The following is a 13,424-nucleotide window of genomic DNA, read 5'->3' on the forward strand; positions in this document are numbered from 1 at the left end:
AATGGCCACTAAGGTTATGGAGTCGTACTGATAAACTAGAATGGGGAACATTACAGTGATAAATCAAGACTCAATGCCGCACACATTTTTTTAGAGGACTTTCATTGTTTTTAGGATGAAATCTTCATTAACATTGCTTAAGATTTCAGAAACGATCAGACAATAAAACGTCACCAGCATTTATTCTTTCCCGTCTTGATTACAGGTGGGTCCCACGTTCAGTAGTTCTACAACCACAATGTAATCAAAGATAATGTATTATACTTAGTAAATGCAAATACAAGATACCGTCGTAAAAGAGCTCAAGTTTTTGGAATTATACGTGATTAAAGTTTACTTTCTCCATTACCTGATGATCATATTACTGATTGCAATTTGTATTTATCTGTATTTATGTTGCACCGTAATCCATATCTCTCTCTCTCTCTCTCTCGCTCGCTCGATATATTTATATCCTTTTTTCGTCTTTTCACTCATTTTTTTTTGGGAGGGGGGGGGGGGGGGCATTTTTGTAAATTTCATGATAATAATATGTATTTGCCTCCTTGTTTTTTCAAAAAGTATTGTTTTCTGGATGAATCATCTGTTGACCACGTGTGTGCTCCTCCAAGGTGTGACTGCCTAAAAATCGTTAATCTTGCCCTCAGGCGTTTCCTCGTTTCTGTAGAGTGAAATCGACCTTATTGCTAATCTTGTAATGTCAGTTTGGATATTAAGCCTACTTTTACTAAGTTTTTCCTCTGTATGATCAGTTGTGCCTTAGTAAAGGGTCGTGCTATACCGAAAGTTCTAGGCAATCTCGCCTTTCATTTTTTCCTTCTTGGCAAAAATCTTTATTTATGCATAGCATCACGTTTTATATACTTCGTGATTAAGTTATATATATATATAAATATATATATATATATATATATATATATATATATATATATATATATATATATAATATATATCTGTATCTGACCTCATACTAGGATTTCAGCGCAAGTTCATGGATTTGAATGACCTGATAATACTGCAGTCGTGATATCAATGTCTAAATATAAGTGAATATTTTTCGTTATGAATTCTTAGCGTTAAGCTTTCCACAACCTTTTTGGATACGTTCCTAAAGAACGGTCCTAATGTCGACAAAAGTTTTATACATTTAGAAGGAAAATCTTTTCGAAGTGAATAGCTTTGACCCTGAGAATTTAAAGCTTTGTAATGCGTCTTTATCTTAAGAGCCCAATGTCCCTGAAAAGTAAATATGTGTAAAAAGATTCTCTATGGAAGTGTAAAAGCCTTGATTCCCCTGATCCTTGAGACTTTAATTCAAGGATACGACAGAATTTTATATGTGTATGGATATATATATATATTATATATCATATATATATATATATATATATATATATATTTTATTTTTTTATTTATTATAATATAGTATATATATATATATATATATATATATATATATCTAACTATAATATAATATATATATAAATATAAAACTTCGTAATCCCGTAAGATTACCTTTATTTATTACTAGACAAAGATAGCGAGGAAGTTATTTTGAAAACGTAAAAACTTGCAAAACCTAATCAAAAGCCTTTCATGGAATGATATCAATAGCAGTGGTAGTAGTAGTAGTAGTAGTATAGAAAGGTTCCCCTCACATGTCCTGGAAAGGCCATAAAGACGTGTCCCACAAACTAATTCAGTCGACGGTCGTAAAAGTTTCTACTTAAATCTAAGTAACTGGTAATACAGCAACACCAACAACCACACAGGATGGAAAAGGGTCCCCGACCCTGTTCCTGCTCCGAGTGCCAATGCATGGAATAGGCCACTTCTCACGGGCTATTTCGAATGCAGAGTTCAGGTCGTGATCACTGATACCAATAAAAGCAGCAGGTTACAACAATTCCCGTGATCCTCGATGGGAAAGACGAATATTTCTCATCTGAAATTTTAATTTATGGCGATGATTTTGGCTGCAGGTAGTTTTGCACGGTTGTAATATGAGTGCATACAGACATAAGACACGAGCGCACGTCTGTACAACACATAAGCACATACAACACACATCACACATGCATATATATGTGTATGGATATATGCATAATTGTCAACATTTTTTCTTTTATTTCTTTGACCCCCCAAATGATATGATAAAGAAAAATATAAGCAAAAACCATTTGTCTTATTTAGACGCAAAGAGAGAGAGAGAGAGAGAGAGAGAGAGAGAGAGAGAGAGAGAGAGAGAGAGAGAGAGAGAGAGAGAGAGAGAGAGGACGACACACTGAAGGAATGAGTATATACATTCTTAAAATTTATATGACATCACCCATTTCTCATCCACAATCAAAACTCTTAAGAAACGCTCAGAAAAGATAAAGGGAGAGGAAATGCTATTTTCTGGGAAAATACCAAAATCCTTTCCTTAATTATGTCGTATGATGTATGATATTCAGAAGCTTTACAGACCGTCTTATTATTATACCCCAAAAAATTTCTCGTTGGAAGAAATTTATCATTTTGTGATATTAATAGGCTCTATTATTTCTAATATTGTTCGTTGGTTCTGGGTCGGCCGTCTTCGAGCTCTTTTCATATAACAGTCATTCTGACGGTGTAGAAGTACAATAGTAAGAACAACAGTAAGTATAATTCTCGTATACATACAGCTGTCATAATTGAGGCTGTTATTAAGTTGACGAAATAAAAATAAAAATGGTACCACAGTTATTTCTACATACAGGTACAAGTACGCTAAGCATTGACATATGTGTAGATACAAAAAAAAAAAAACAAAAAAAAAAAAAACAATGTGTTTATATTTTCAGTTTGTTGATGATACAAGAAAACACCTTAACGAAATATAAAAATCTTCATTGGAACCTAAAAATGGCCTATATACATTAGCATCTTCTAGAACAACCACTTTTAGTGGGTCCTGGGAATCACATGTCACTACACTGTGAAACCACTGATAACAACAACAGTTGTTACTGCGAGTAATACTTTTAATTTACCAATCATAATGATAATTACAATAACATGAGAGAAACAACACAACAATTCCCTTTTACATACTCCAATGTCACGAAAGCTAAGACTTCATCAACTATGAAAACTTATAACAATATACAACTGTGGAGGGCTCTATGGCAAAACGACAGGAAATCCGAGAGAGAGAGAATTACACAACGACATCGGGAATATATCGTAAGAAATACGTATTGAAGTTCCACACTTTCGGGAGAAGAAGAAACCTAGGCACTGACAGGTTAATGTTGTAAGCAAGGTCCTTTAAATATACTCGGAGTATATTTAAAGGACCTTGGTTGTAAGTCATGTTCTGAGAATCGGTACCGCACCGGTAAAAAGCAGTCAAACCTAAATTTAAAACAAAAGAAAACAATAAAAACTGGTCCATTTTTTTTCTTGGTGATGGCGATAGTGATACAAACAACAGCAGTGATTAAAAAAAACACTAACAGCAGCAACAATATAACAACAAGAAAGTACTATCTAGTCATTTCGATTTCGAAGAGCTGACCATTAATTTAGAAAGAGGGTGGGGTCTTTGATAATCTTCTTGTACTCTCTCTTATCGCCTGAGATTGAGATCCGACCCACACAATCCACCTACAAAGGACACCTAAGAGTAGATAATATTTCTTGGGAGATCAGAGATTTCCAATCTGTCAATTCCTCTATCTCTCAGCGATACTTTCCATAGATTGTCCTTCGAGGGTGATTTTTTTTTTTTTGGGGGGGGGATGGATATCAGATGGACTGGCTTCGAGACTGAAGCAGAATTCGAATTTACTTTATGTTTGAAAAAAAAAAAAGAAATAACTACGTATACAAATGAGGCCCATGAAAGAAAAATAACTCCTCGAGAACTATAATGGATATATCCTACAATATGAATCTTTAATCGCAAAAAGGCCAGAGAGGGCCGATCCCAATGCAAACAATACAGTGGGGAAAATACGAGAGTACACGGCCCCAGGGGATACGGTATTCGACAAGGATTCTCGAAAGGATAATTGCCAGCGGCCGCTGGGAAAGCTTAGCACAGTATTGACCAGGATTAATAAAGCACAGGGTTAGACCGCTTCTGACCAAAATAGGACAATCTCGCGCATGACGTCACTTGGCTGATCTGGCTGAGGTTCAGGTAAAAAAAAAAGTCATCAGTCAGTAATTGACCCCACCAGAGTGAAGAACAAGGAAACTATCTTCCAGTACCTGGAGATTAACAGGGACCTCTCTCACACAAGGTCGTGAAAGAGATAACGGGTGTGGGCAAATAATTCCCATAGTGACCCTTTATTTATTTGTTTTGTTGGTTTTCTTTTATGGCCACCTACCAATGACGTCACAAATATGCGCAGTAACGATGGGACAGTCTAACTTTGTACTCTATTAATCCTGGTATTGACGTTGGTCATCAGGTGGCCGATTCGAGTGTCTTAAGGGCGTGTCGCAAGAAGACTTCACCCCTTTGTCAAGGCTTGCGAATACGTTCATATTGTTTTGATGATTTTAAACAAGGATAAGATGTGCCAAGCGACGCAATGTCGGAGTCCCGTACATTGAGAAAAATTCCAGGAGGTGCCTTGCACGTATGTGCCCTATATGGGCTGGAGGGAGTGGTGGGTTTATACCTAAACCTTTTCCTATTCTTTGAAAAAGGAAAATAAAAAACAAAATCTTGTAAATGCTCCAAGCCCAAGCGAAACGTCTGCTTTCCAAAGCAATTCTTCAACATGCGAAAAAGAACATTCCAATTTCTATGTAACCTTTGACTCATGAAAAGGACAGTCCTTTTTTTTTTAACTTATTATAAATCAACCTCCAATAATCCCTTCTTAAAAATCAAGCAACAGGATTTCTATGCACAATTATACAAGGTATGTAACTCTTATTATTTTGTGTTAATGGGTATGTCAGTGATTTAATGAGTGTTGTGTGCATGTAGATTAGGGACGAAACCTTTATCATTTTCATGTCTTTTCGAATCTAAACATTACTGGTAATTTCTAACCCTTGCTTTATAGCCTAATCAACTACTTAATAACCATTCCTGAATGAGAGAGAATGGTACGGAAATTTCTTGAGCTATGGTTAGTGCCCATTCCTATTAGTTCAAGATTATCTATAATCTCATCAGAGAGGTATCTTTGTTGGCACTGGACCAGCCGGACTTCCAGAAGAGACAGACCCGTCTTCTTTGGAATGCGTCACGTGTTGCCTCGTTGTTTGTAACAAAAACACCCACCGTGTTAATATTCACAGAGATGTTTCCAGGTCATTAAAAGGCATTGCTGGATCCTGCTTTCTCCGCAGCCATCGACCTTTCTTTCCAGTCTAAGGTCAAGGAAATACGACGCCATCGGCAGGCAAGGTGACCGCATGGAATGAAAACTGGCACTCGCCCAGAAACTTCGCCAAACCGAAATAACACTTTTGCATGCCTTAGTGTTCCACATTTACTTTACCGAACAAATCAAAATTAAGCGCTGTTGGGCGTTTTGTGCAGTAATAGTTTTTTATGTTGCGACTTTTATAAATTTCATTAACATAGAAAATCCCACCTTAAAAAAATGATAAAAAAAATATTCTAATACCGTTAACTTGTGTAACAACAACACAATAGCTGTAACTGTAGTTTAATCATATCAACAATCTTCGGTTCGCCTTCACTGTAATAAATGACATGACAACCAAAACCTAATTTTAATGGTTATGTTTTCTGAATTCCAGTTAGGATCCGCTTGCCAATACAAGAGGTGGTTATGTACGTCAATGGACGATCTTGGGTCTCTCTCTCTCTCTCTCTCTCTCTCTCTCTCTCTCTCTCTCTCTCTCTCTCTCTCTTAGACGCTGTTGTCGCTGCTTCTTCCAAACATCCATCCAAAGGAAACCAATATAATTCATCTTGGTTATGTAGGTAAATAATTATAATCAATCAATGCATATGCCACAAACATACATACATTCATGCATACACGCACACACGCACACACACACACACACACACACACACACAACACACACATATATATATATATATATATATATATATATATATATATATATATATATATATTGTGTGTAGAGAGAGAGAGAGAGAGAGAGAGAGAGAGAGAGAGAGAGAGAGAGAGAGAGAGAGTTAGAGCATTATAACTCATAACAGCATATGGCGACAAATGATGAATATCATATAGACGAACACTGGTCCTCACTTACCCCTAGGACATGAGCAAAAGGAGCAGATTCCTGCTTGTGTACACCGTTCTGATTACATACCTGCGGGCAAAGAAAATCGCAATTAGTACATTCAGTTTAATAGGCTTACTTTATTATTATTATTATTATTATTATTATTATTATTATTATATTCAGAAGATGAACCCTTTTCATATGGAACAAGACCACGGGAGCTATTGACTGGAAATTCAAGCTTCCAAAGAATATTAAGGTGTTCACTAGCAAGAAGTCAGAGGAGGTGAGGGGAAATACAGAAAGAGATTTCGCTTACTATGTTATTTACAATATAATGTGCTTAAACAGGAACAAATCACATACTTATATAATTCGGTTACCATGACAATGATGATAATTGGCCATATTTTACTACCTATGTCTATGGATAAAACTTCATGTATGATATAATACAGAAGGTAACATCAAAATATTACGTCATATAGTTATGTTCTCCTGATAGTAACAAAAATACCTCGCATAAAATAAAAGTTTCTCTCACAAGAGGCAGGAACGTATGAACTCTGAAACTGATATATAAAAAAAACAATCAGTTAAATAGTTTCTTAAGCAAGACATTCACAAAAATGTCTTGGTACAGATGTGCTAAATAACTAAAAATGGTAAACAAACCTACATAGAGGATTTGTAAAAGGAAAACATAAGCTTTCCGTATTATGAAAATCTAATCTTTTCCGCCTTCTGATTCGGGAAGGACATGATGACCACAATATTAAGTTTTCGCTTCATTTAAGAGAATGGTCAAGGTATTCGTCGGCAATACTTCCTAACGAGGTGAATGCGCGGCTTTTACTAACGACACAAGAAAATGCCAAGTGACCCAATTAAGATGGAAAAAATAGATAACAAAATATGGTGGCGATCATCATAATAGATCAAGAAATACACCATAACAATTTGCAGTAAGATTTTAAGATGGTAATAACGCGCGATGCTTTGTCGTACCCGTTTCTGCCAACCTCTCTCTCTCTCTCTCTCTCTCTCTCTCTCTCTCTCTCTCTCTCTCTCACACACACAACTGGGACCTCAGCCAATTCTGTAAGCTAATATTCTCTTTCCTCACCCATCCCCTCTTTTTTTCCCCTTTTTTTTTCTTAACTAATCAGTAAGACGAAAGTACCTCAACAAGATCAAGCGAGAGCATCCAGGCTATTTCCATTAACCATTCTCCTAAAAACTGGACGATGACAAAGATGTCGTCATGTACATCTGCCTGCCTTCTCCGCTGTTCCATCCAGACGCCCTCCTCCTCCTCCAGCATCATCTTTGTAGTACTAACAACGCAACCATTTAAAAGTGGAAACCAAGCGAGGAGGTGCAATGGATTTATTTTTTAATGGAGAAGAAATAGTGAGTGAAGAGACCGCTCTTCCCGAGATTGAATGACTTATCAAAATGATTTTTATTTTCAAACTCAAAGTCACTGCTAGTATTCACGACAATATTTTCATAACCATATTTCCGTTTTGTTCGCTCACCACACTCACAATCACTGCTTTTACTGTCGAAATAATGACCACGATCAAGACAATGTTGGTTTATTTGTCATAATTTTCTGTACTATTTGTCATCAGAAGACCTCAGAACTTAATTCGAACCCCTCTATCAGTCCTAAACTTCTCTGACAACGGAAAATATTTTTCATCACAATCATCTATTGCATTTACAATCATTACCTAAATTCTCATACCAAAACGTCTGTGAAAGATTTGCAAATCACAACCGTTGTCGTGACGGTATTACTGACGCCAATACAGTTTTCTTTTGATGGAAAATAATTGTTGTACCAATTTGTTATGACACGCACCATTACTTTTACGTGTACCTGACCTGTATGGGATATCTAAGGGTGAATAGGGCTTTCTTCTTTCATATTTACCGATTTATCGTTTCTTCTTGATCTCCCTGTCTCCTTTTTTTTCATATCATCAGGGCATTCCGCTCCATGGAAGGCTGTTTTCCAAAATGAATGTTAAAAATAATAACAGAAAACTGCAACAACCTCGGCCTCTCTCGGAACCAACAAGCCAAGGCAAGGCAGCCAATTACTCCCCTCCACACATTCCGGACTCGTCAACAATGAACAGGTTAGACAAGTCACTGAACTAATATAGGTTCTTCTTGGATGTTGTGCGCTGAAGGCCTTTAAGGTCAGAGGGTCTGCCAGAGAACGAAAGGGCTCCGAGAATGTGTCTGGTGTTATAGGTCTGGCTGTGGGTGGCGGGTAAGGTCAGATTGTCGCAACCAATATATTGCAGGCAGAAGATCAATAAAAATAACATTTGTCTCATAAAGATGAAGAATGAAGATCTAAAACTACTGCTTCACTAATAATAATAATAATAATTAAAAAGTCCTCATAGTAGCACGAGTCTTCAAATGGAGAAACAAATCCAGTTTTGTAAATGTACATATATTTAAATGTAAAACTGCAAGGATACTCCGAACAGATTCCCGAAAGCTATCCCTTGCAGTTTTAAAATTTAAATATAAGGACATTTACATAACAGTGCATTTGTTTCCAATAAGAAGAAGAAGAAGAAGAAGAAGAAAAAGAAGAAGGATTATTAAAATTTATATCAAAAGACCGTTAGAAGGTGAAATGTACTCAATTTATTGTGAAGAAGTTGCAGCTAAGCAACACTGGTCCTGGTCAGTGTTTGTTTGGGTCAACAGCGAGAAAATCCAGATCCCGTCTGATTCTTATTGAAAAGCAGAAAGGGCAGAACTTTCCTGGAGCTACTTCCCACCCAGGGGAAAGGTGTATGTATAATGAATCACAGAGAGAGAGAGAGAGAGAGAGAGAGAGAGAGACCCCTTCTCTTCGCACAACCTTTTGGTAAACAACCGGATATTATATAGAACAGGAACTTGATAGATCGAGAGTTATTAACAGCATCACACTCAAGCAGGACGACACAGATCGGTTGGGGGAGTGGGAGACGAGCAGGGGAGGGAGGAGGATAGAAGAAGGGAGGGGTGGGAGGCTACTGGAGTGCTCCCCTCCCTCCCATCGTCCCTTCGGCGCCTACGTCAGTGTCCCCAGAAACCGATTCATCCACTTTTTGCGACCACGTCGACCGTACAGGTGCGCGCATACGCACTCGTGCATACACTCACACACACAAGTTCAGTCGGCGGTCGAGAGAGCAACGATTTTACGTTATGTGGAATAATAAGGTCAGTGACGATCACAATAAATAAATAGAATAAAAAAAAATAAAAAAGAAGCTACAAAATCCGTTAAAAGGTGGCATTAGCGGATGAAAGGATAAGGGTAACTGTGAAGGATTAGAAATGGGGTAAGGGGGGGGGGGGGGGGATGTTCAGGGAGAGGCAACCAGGTAAATGGGTCAGACGAGGCGGATGTCGGGGCCACTGGGGATCCCATTTTCTTGGGTAGGAGGAGGAGGAGGAGGAGGAGGAGGAGGAGGAGGAGGAGGAGGAGGGGGAGGACGGGGAGGGGGGAGGGGGTATGCCCTAATAATGCCTTCGCTCCTCCTCATTTTCCCTAAACTATTTACACTTTCTCTCATTTAATTCGAGTTCTGTTATCGTAACGTTCTCTCTCTCTCTCTCTCTCTCTCTCTCTCTCTCTCTCTCTCTCTCTAGGAACACATTGGTCTGTCTACAGTAGTTCTGAAAACGACAAGTTTCACTGACGAATAAACCTAAGTAAACAATATATTTACAGATATGATGAATAAGACTTAATAGTGCACGTCCGCATACTTATGTATATATATATATATATATATATATAATATATATATATTATATATATATATATATATATATAATAAAATACTGTGCGAGTAACTTGCACTTAATGCAAATGAAACAATTACCTTTAAGATTCCCTAAGCTATAAAATATCAATTTTATTCTCAGTCTTCTCCTCGTGATATCTCATACAAACATCTTTCCCCGCGTCAAATCGTAAATATTGCATGACTTTCATGGACGATGTCTTCAGGACCAATAATCTGAATCATAGAGAGAGAGAGAGAGAGAGAGAGAGAGAGAGAGAGAGAGAGAGAGAGAGAGAGAGAGAGAGAGAGAGAGAGAGAGAGAGAGAGAGAGAATTCTTAATTTCAGTTCCTTATACAAGACCCAAGTTTGATTCCAAATTTTCTCAACTAACTACAAGTAGCTACGAGCCTCCAAAAATGGTCACAAGCTACGAACAGGACGAAGCTCTATCATGTGGAATTTGAAATCCAAAATGTGAGGGACTTCATTCTTGCCAGGATCGGCGAAGGAATTCTACGAGGTGCCCAGAAAACGGGGGTTTTTGCTTGGATCGACGACTCAACACAAGTATAGCAAGTTCTCTGAACGAAGTTAATGCAATGCAAATCGTAAAGCTGAGGATGCATAACTCGCATAGCTAACAGCAATCCTCATTCCCGATGGTTTGTAAAATGGTAAACACAAGTCCTATTTGGGATGCTTGTTAGGTGGATAAATTATTTGGTTTATAAGTGACAAGACAGTCATTGCATTGTGATGCAATTAACTGTTTACTGTCTTAATCTCTCCGTGCAATTGGGCTTGGACATAATTGGGTGAAATCTATGTACCTTCAGTGGGTCATCTATCTCTGGATGTCAAGTGTGGTCTACATTTCATAATTGCTATCGCCAATTAGGCTTGTATGTACCAGGACATGTGTCCCAACAATCTAAACTAATTAAATTGTAATTTTACAACTCTGATTCTTTTAGGAGGGAAATCTTCATATTTCACCATATAGGTGCTATTATTATTATTATTATTATTATTATTATTATTATTATTATTATTATTATTATCTATAGGTTGATTGTATGAACTTGAATATATACTGGACATACATGTTAACGGATAATATATTGAAAGTTAAAATTATATTGCAAATTAACTAAGAAAATGATCACAAATGAAACACTGTCAAATTTACCTACACTATCAATGCAACAATGAAATGTTTCAAAAAAGTATTATTATTATTATTATTATTATTATTTTTTATTATTTTTTTTTTTTTTTTTGCTCTATCACAGTCCTCTCCAATTCGACTGGGTGGTATTTATAGTGTGGGGTCCGGGTTGCATCCTGCCTCCTTAGGAGTCCATCACTCTTCTTACTATGTGTGCCGTTTATAGGAATCACACTCTTCTGCATGAGTCCTGGAGCTACTTCAGCCTCTAGTTTTTCTAGATTCCTTTTCAGGGATCTTGGATCGTGCTAGTGCTCCTATGATTATGGGTACGATTTCCACTGGCATATCCCATATCCTTCTTATTTTTTTCATTCTATTTTCAGGTCTTGATACTTATCCAATTTTTCCCTCTCTTTCTCTTCAACTCTGGTGTCCCATGGTATTGCGACATCAATGAGTGATACTTTCTTCTTGACTTTGTCAATCAACGTCACGTCTGGTTCTGTTTGCACGTATCACCCTATCCGTTCTGATACCATAGTCCAGAGGATCTTTGCCTGATCGTTTTTTTCTATCAACTCCTTCAGGTTGGTGCTCGTACCAACTTATTACTGGCAAGGTAGCTGATGTTTCTTGCACAGGCTCCAGTGGAGGGCTTTTGCTACTGAATCATGCCTCTTTTTGTACTGGTTCTGTGCAAGTGCCGGGCATTCACTTGCTATGTGGTTTATGGTTTCACTTTTCGTATTGCACTTCCTAACATATGGGAGAGATGTTATTTCCGGTCTATCGTACTTTGGAACATATCTGGTTCTTAGGGCCTGATCTTGTGCCGCTGTTATCATTCCTTCAGTTCCTTCTTTAGCTCTCCCCTCTCTAGCCATTGCCAATTGTCATCGCTGGCTAGTTTCTTTAGTCTGTCTCATGTATTGTCCGTGCATTGGTTTGTTGTGCCAGTCCTCTGTCTTTCTGTCTTTCTCCTGTCTCTGTATATTTCTGGGTCTTCGTCTACTTTTATTAGTCCTTCTTCCCCCCATGCACTCTTTAGCCACTCGTCTTCACTGGTTTTCAGATATTGCCCCAGTGCTCTGTTTCGATGTTGACGCAGTCCTCTATACTTAGTAGTCCTCTCCCTCCTTCCTTTCGTGTTATGTATAGTCTGTCTGTATTTGCTCTTGGGTGTAGTGCTTTGTGTATTGTCATATGTTTCCTGGTTTTCTGATCTATGCTGCGGAGTTCTGCCTTCGTCCATTCCACTATTCCTGCGCTGTACTTATTACTGGCACTGCCCATGTGTTTTATGGCTTTATCATATTTCCGGCGTTGAGTTTTGACTTGAGTATCGCCTTGAGTCTCTGCATATATTCTTTCCTGATCGTGTCCTTCATCTCTTGGTGTTTTTATATCTCCTCCTTCCATTATTCCCAGGTATTTGTATCCTGTCTCATCTATGTGTTTGAGTTGCTCCCATCTGTAGCTTTATCCCTTCAGTTCTCGTTACTTTGCCTTTTGTATGTTGACTAAGGCGCATTTTTCTATTCCAAACTCCATCCTGATGTCCCCAGATACAATCCTTACAGTCTGGATTAGGGTGTCTATTTCCTTGATGCTCTTACCATACAGCTTGATGTCGTCCATGAACATCAGATGGTTGATTCTGTTGCCTCTTTTCTGAGTTGGTACCCGGCATCCATCTTCTGTAGTACTTTTGTCATGGGAATCATGGCTACTACGAAGAGTAGTGGGGACAGTGAGTCGCCCTGGAAGATCCCTCTCCTGATATTAACCTCTGCTAGTTTTATTCCAGAGCTTGTAAGTATTGTATTCCAGTTGCGCATTGTATTTTGAGGAAGCTGATGGTATTTTCCTCTGCCCCATATATTTTCAGGCATTCTATTAGCCATGTGGTGTATCATGTCGAAGGCTTTCTTATAGTCTATCCATGCCATGCTTAGGTTGGTTTTCCTTCTCCTACTGTTCTTCATTACCATTTTGTCTATCAGGAGCTGGTCTTTTGTGCCCCTACACTTCCTTCTGCAGCCTTTCTGTTGGTGGGGGATGGTGTTTGTCTCCTCTAGGTAGTTGTATAGCCTTTCACTGATGATACCTGTTAGTAACTTCCACATTATTGGTAGGCAGGTGATAGGCCTGTAGTTACTGGCTATATTTCCCTTACTCTTGTCTTTTTGTACTAAGGATGTTCTTCCTGTGGTCATCC

At 38.1% G+C, this 13,424-nt stretch overlaps 1 protein-coding gene across 3 annotated transcripts in view; it reads right to left on the reverse strand.

Annotated features, from left to right (window-relative positions):
* Window positions 1-13,424, reverse strand: part of LOC135200781 (neurogenic protein mastermind-like) — a 250,642-nt gene that overhangs the window by 26,512 nt on the left and 210,706 nt on the right. For 2 of the 3 annotated variants that reach the window (XM_064229426.1, XM_064229425.1), the window contains exon 5: window positions 6,247-6,306. The exons of the other annotated variant lie outside the window; for it this stretch is intronic. In XM_064229426.1, coding sequence (XP_064085496.1) covers window positions 6,247-6,306 — 60 coding nt within the window. The remainder of the gene's footprint in view (window positions 1-6,246; window positions 6,307-13,424) is intronic. 3 annotated transcript variants of the gene reach the window in all.

This window comes from Macrobrachium nipponense, chromosome 27 (assembly GCF_015104395.2).
Source record: "Macrobrachium nipponense isolate FS-2020 chromosome 27, ASM1510439v2, whole genome shotgun sequence".
Taxonomy (NCBI): Eukaryota; Metazoa; Arthropoda; class Malacostraca; order Decapoda; family Palaemonidae; genus Macrobrachium; species Macrobrachium nipponense.